We start from the raw sequence: 6,000 nt of genomic DNA, 5'->3' as shown, positions 1-6,000 counted from the left end.
ATAATTGCATCTATATATGTATAGTTTACTTTGTGTCCTTGCTTCTTTTGGATGTTATGTTATGAACCTTTGTTTTTTTGGCAGAGCACTATAACAGTCATTATAATCCCTTCCATGAATGGATTTAGTGTATTTATATATATATATATATATTAGTGTTAAACAAGTTGAATACAATAGAACAAAGGTTGTTAGTGTTCGACTCGTTTAAAATTCGACTTTAAAAATTTTGTTCGTGTTCGACTTGTTTATTTGAACGAACGATTCAAACATGAGATACTAAAGCTTCAACAAATCCATTCAACATAATACTTAATAGATTTATCTCATTAAAATATTTAAATATTTTAATTTTAAATTTACTAAAGTCCGACACTTCAATCTTAAAAATTTTTAATTTTAAATTTGAGTGAAGTACTTATTAATTACATAAACATATGATAATTATGAGTAATAAATATAAATTATTTTACGAAATGAATTACAAAGAAAACAGAGACGGCAAGCGGATAAATTGCCGCACGAGAACGATCGACCATCTTCGAGCCATGTCCTCGGCGGTGGAGCGAAAACCCTAACACTGTCGTTTGCCCTCTTCCATTCACGTCTCCCAGCACAAAAAATTCTTTTGGAAGCAGCACCATGCTTCCATTTTCTTCTACCCTATCGAGCCAGATACGTTTCCTCCTGCAGAGTGCGAGCCCTTCCACTTTCGATTCGCTTTTTCGCGAGCTCTGCCAGGTACGAAAGCATGGTTCTTTTTCTCTGCTAACATTTCATCTAGATTTGTGTGTCTGGCAGCACTTTTTATTTTTACCATGGCCTTGCAAACCCCTACTCCCCCCTTTTTTCCAGATTTTATTTGCCGATGACGCTAGTTATCATGGGATAGAAAATTGATCCGTAGGAATCGTTTGCGGGACTCCATATATTATTTTCCTAGAATGCGGCTATTTGTTTTCTGAGCATAGTCTTTTTCGGATGACGTCATAAATATGTTCTTCGTTGATGCGGTAATTGGTTGCAAGAGGGTGTGGGTTATTTTCAGTTGGGAAAGAATTCTATGATTCCGTTTATTATTTTTTTATCCGGGCTTATGAGTATCTTATAGCCTTCGCTGTAAAGCAGTCTTATGTGAATATGAAAATGCATTTAGGTATTAGGTGCTGTTTTCCTGTTCTTTGATGATTGATTGGACCTCATTTGATTGCTTTGATACATAAGGTTGTGAAGTGGGAAGGTGCAATTCTGCACATTAGTGAAGTGGGAGGTGGTTGTGGTGGGATGAGAAGGAGAATAATAAACACTTACCAGTTTATTATGAAAAGTTGATGATGGTGGTTGAGCTGTGATAAATTTGCGTATTATAACCATGAAATACCTAAGTATTTCTCGAAGGTACATTCAGCCATGGAGTACCTAAGTATTTCATGAAGATCCATCCACCCAATGTGTGGATGAAGGCACATCAACCATGTGATAAATGAACAAATGTTAGGAGTGGATTTTCATCACGTTGTAATGATGGAAGCTATGGCTAAACTGTAGTAGAGGACGTGGTTAGTAGAGAGGATATACTCTATGGACTGTAATGCAAATTATGAAAGAGAATTGCATTGCTTATCTATGATTATAAATGAAACACAAATAACGTTTTATCAGAAAATCATCACAATTCTTTTAGGAGATGGTCCCCTAGACTTACCTAAGCAATGCCCAATGCTAATCCATATAAAAATAAGCTATTTTCTAATACAATACTACCATATATTTTTTCAGAACAAGAGGAGTGTTGGGGATGTAAAACCCCTTAAATACATTGTGACTATAGCAACAATTTTAGACGACGCGAGATACATCTACATGCCATTAAGTGTGCTAGGATTTGATAATATTAGAATTTTTCATTCAAGATTTATAACCAGAGTAATAATCATATAACATGTTGGTGCGCCATGTGGCTGCTATCCAGCTAAAAAATGCTTGCCTCATTGAAGCATTTATGTTTGTAGACAAATATAGTTGCCAGTACTATACATAGCATTGTAAGCTGTTTGTGTCTTGACATGTACTTCATCTCGTGGCATTTGTCTTGAGGAACATTAAAAAGTACAAATATCACTCAAATCTACTTTATTCATCTTTAGCACAGATTGCCCTTTTATTTTAAAACATTGTGAAATGGCGATGGTAGGAACCTTTTTAAATAGCCAGTCATGGCTAGAATTTGCTTGAAAGGAGAAACGACAAAAATTTGTCTGAAGAGAGAAAGGACAAGAAAAGATTTTGCCGAACAAATGAATGTCTCTCATTGCACGAGTAAGCAGTAAAAAGTTTGCTATTGTAATGATTTCGAGAGCTATATTTAGATTTCAAGAGCTTTGTTTGGGGCTTTCAAACTTTCATCCATTGTTATATTATGATCTGGCCTTTGTGACAGTTAAACATGTAACCGTGATGGAAAAATGATTATAGATTATCTCTATGTCTAATTGTATTTATTATTATGTGTTTTAATAGCTTATGTGATTTGTTTTTTCTTCATTTTATTCTTTAAAGTGCCAATGTTTTGAACTGAATTTCTTGCTAACATCTCCTGCATATACCCTGTTTTTCCAGTACGAAGAGTATGGATGTGAAGGCAGCATTTTATTGCTTCAAGGTTGCTTAGATCTACTGAATTACAGTAGCGTAAACCCTAATCTGCAATCACCACTGGGCCCTGTGTCTGCTATTTTCAAGCATCTATTGCATAGGCCAAATTTCACTACAATTTTTTGTGAGTCATTGCGATTAACATCAACGAGTGAGGCATACTTGGCAGATCTTTCAAACACATTGAAGCTTTCAAATGCAGAGAAAGTTGGTGTTGGTCTAGCATTATCAGAATCGGATAATATCGACTTGAAAGTCATAGGTAAGAACACTTATTTTGCCATAATGAGTTTTTGTTGGACCATTAATTTTAATAATCGGTGACTTTAAATTTTTCTAGAGTAGGTTACCAGTTTTTCTAAATAGATTGGTGTTTTGAAAATCTTTTGCATAGGTCTTTTTATTTTTTTCATTTTTTGAGATTTATAGATCTTATTTAAATTTTTACTGTTAACTACCATTTAGGGGTTGTTTAATTGCAAGATTCAGAATGTATTTTTTGAGTTCTGTGTAAAACGGAGACCATCTATAATGATTTTTCATAGATGCTTGGTTGCCTATGATATAAATATTATGAAAACTATTTTCTATTTTTTATTTATTTTTTTTTTGTCTTTTGATGCATGCTAAGTAAATGCAATGCATTATAATTAAGTTGAACTGAAGTGATAAAAAGCTTAGAATTATTTTTTCCTACTTCCTAAGCTACATACCAATTTATAAATGAGTGTTCGAGTTATGGGAAATAAACCTAAGTTTAGGCTTGCTAATGCCGTCGACTATCAAGTGAGCACTGACAAGGATAGGCATCGAATGTGGCGGTGATTGATTGCGATTGTGATCACATAAAAGTTGAGGGCAATGTGAGTGATGACCAAGATCAATAGTGGTGGCTTGAGTTCTTCGTTTATTCGTCCGTTCCCTAATCTGCCGTTCATTCCCCTCTCTTATACTATTCCAAGTTAATCTTTAATGGGATGTGATAAAACTGTCTCCTTTGTCTTTCCTGCCAATCTGACTCATAATTGGTGAAGGCAATGGAGAGGTGGTTTTCAGTTGTCCGAATACCCTTTCACATTTTTGTGCCCTCTATGGAAAATTTTTTCAATGGGTTTTACTGTCATTAACTGGTCTGGTTGATTCAATACTGATGCAGAGCAGGGATGACTGCCTTCTTTATCAGTAGTAGTTGTGCAAAATGTAATGTAGTTTTAATTGCATATTCGATTCGTTAATACTTATTTTTCATTTGTTGATTATTTCAGGCCAAAATTTTTGCATTCTTCAGATTGAAGAACTTTGTTCAAGTCCCACCTCTTCCGACCATAATGAACAAATTCAGGATATCTTTATGTTTTTATGCTGGTCTGAGGGCCTTTCAAAGCATGCAGATTCTTTTACAAAAATCTTGTCATTAATACCTACAAACGAGAGATTTTTTTTGGTAGGAGCCTCAGCTCATGTAGATGATATGAATGAAACCAATATGCTGGGGTACTGTAACCGTGCTATTCTAGAAATGTTTGCCTTTTCAATATTGGGCTGAATTTAATTTTAGTCTGATTTTCACATTGTGCAGGCATTTAGATGCACTTTTAGAATGTTCTGATAATGATTTTGAGGCAGTTTTAGTTGAGATGGAAAAGGAAATAAGCATGGCTGATATCATGAGGGAACTTGGCTATGGATGTACTTCCAATACTTCACATTGCACAGAGATGCTCTCTCATTTTCTACCTCTAACAGAAGCGACGCTTTCCAGGTTGATAAGTACAATTATTTCTACCAGAACAGGTCTGGAAGATGATCTGGACATACATTATACATTTTGCTCAGCTGTTGGCAGCAGCTTGCCATGCGAATCATCATCTTTCAACACTTGGAATGTTGATATTCTTGTGGATTCAGTTGGGCAACTGGTGAGTCAATTATACTGAAACTCATTTTGGTGGTTATGAACATGCTAAGTGTAAATTCTGTTACTCATGTTGCTTGCTGAATCTTAGGCTCCAACAATCAACTGGGTGAATGTCATGGAGAATCTAGATCACGAAGGATTTAACATTCCCGATGAAGCATCTTTTTCTTTATTAATGTCTGTATACAAAAAATCTTGCCAGGTTTGTTCAAATTGCTGTTTATGTAGCATTCTACTTTTGAGATAATTGCACCTATTTTTGTAATTTTTTGAGGGATGGGAATGAACTCTCCAGGATCCATTTCCTCTCCATGCTGTTTGTGGGTCTATCTGGAGGAATGCAGAAGGGCAGTTGTCTTTATTAAGGCATGCAGTGTCTGCTCGACCTGATGTATTCACTTTTGCTCATTCTTCAAGGCACTTGGTAACTTTAACTGCTTTTCTCTCTCTAAGAATTCCATTGGATTGGCTAGTTTCCTAACTCTTTTTTATTAAATTGTTCTTTAGAATCACTCAGATTCGTTTCAGTTTGCAAATAAAGAAGGCAATCATGCATGGTCATGTCTAGATCTCTTGGAGGTTTTATGCCAGTTGGCTGAGAGGGGACACATAAGTACAGTTCGCATGATGCTTGAGCAACCCCTCAGTCAGTGTCCCGAAGTCCTACTTGCAGCAATTTCCCAAATCAGTGTAATACTTGCATTGCTTATTATGATGACATGTAGTATTTTATTAGGGAAATTTACACACATAACACAATTCTTACGTATTTACGTATTTCGCAACTAAGCATTCATATTTACATACATAGTATCTTGATGCTTCAAATATATGCATAAACATGTATTTTTCTTTTCAAAAGTGGTGATAGTGCTATTTTTGATGTGATATTAAAGATGCGAGTGCTGTGTGTGTAAATATGATATTTTTGGTGTGAGATATGTAAATACATAAGCCCCCCCCTAACCCACTCTGTGATTGTGCTTGCTTTTGCAGACTACATACAACTTCCTCCAGTCTGAAGTCTTTTCAATTTTGTTTCCTGCAATACTAAAGGATCCGATGAAGACTAGTTTGATTCATTATGTTTGGCGTGCTCATCCTAATCTGGTATTACGGAGATTTCTTGATGTTTACACAGACCCAATCTTCCTTTTGAGAATACTGGATATTTGCCAAGAGCTGAAGGTAAATGTGATTCTGATCAATACCGTTTCTGAAATATTTGACCATTTCTTTTGTACCAAACTAGTCTTCTTATGCTTTATTAATTTTTATCTGCTTTGACAACTCTTACTAGTTCCGAACAACATTCTTAAAGTGTCATTTTTTTTCAGCTTTCTAAGGCTGGTGCATCTTATCTGAATAAAATTTGCTAAGCTGGCTGTCAAGAAGTTTTCTTTGAAAATTCTGTTTTTAAACAAGCT

The 6,000-nt window shown here is 35.2% G+C and overlaps 1 protein-coding gene across 2 annotated transcripts in view; it reads left to right on the top strand.

Annotated features, from left to right (window-relative positions):
* The first annotated feature begins 501 nt into the window (after window positions 1-501).
* LOC110033031 (CCR4-NOT transcription complex subunit 1) overlaps window positions 502-6,000 on the top strand; it is a 67,670-nt gene continuing 62,171 nt past the window's right edge. For both annotated transcript variants that reach the window (XM_020736875.1, XM_020736873.1), the window contains exons 1-8: window positions 502-741; window positions 2,620-2,917; window positions 3,921-4,149; window positions 4,235-4,574; window positions 4,662-4,775; window positions 4,869-4,997; window positions 5,081-5,263; window positions 5,570-5,761. In XM_020736875.1, coding sequence (XP_020592534.1) covers window positions 643-741; window positions 2,620-2,917; window positions 3,921-4,149; window positions 4,235-4,574; window positions 4,662-4,775; window positions 4,869-4,997; window positions 5,081-5,263; window positions 5,570-5,761 — 1,584 coding nt within the window. In that variant the 5' untranslated portion in view covers window positions 502-642. The remainder of the gene's footprint in view (window positions 742-2,619; window positions 2,918-3,920; window positions 4,150-4,234; window positions 4,575-4,661; window positions 4,776-4,868; window positions 4,998-5,080; window positions 5,264-5,569; window positions 5,762-6,000) is intronic.

Source organism: Phalaenopsis equestris, unplaced genomic scaffold (genome assembly GCF_001263595.1).
Source record: "Phalaenopsis equestris unplaced genomic scaffold, ASM126359v1 Scaffold001081, whole genome shotgun sequence".
In the NCBI taxonomy this organism is placed as follows: Eukaryota; Viridiplantae; Streptophyta; class Magnoliopsida; order Asparagales; family Orchidaceae; genus Phalaenopsis; species Phalaenopsis equestris.
The sequence above is the reverse complement of the archived record's forward strand: the minus strand, read 5'-3'. Positions and strand labels throughout refer to the sequence as shown.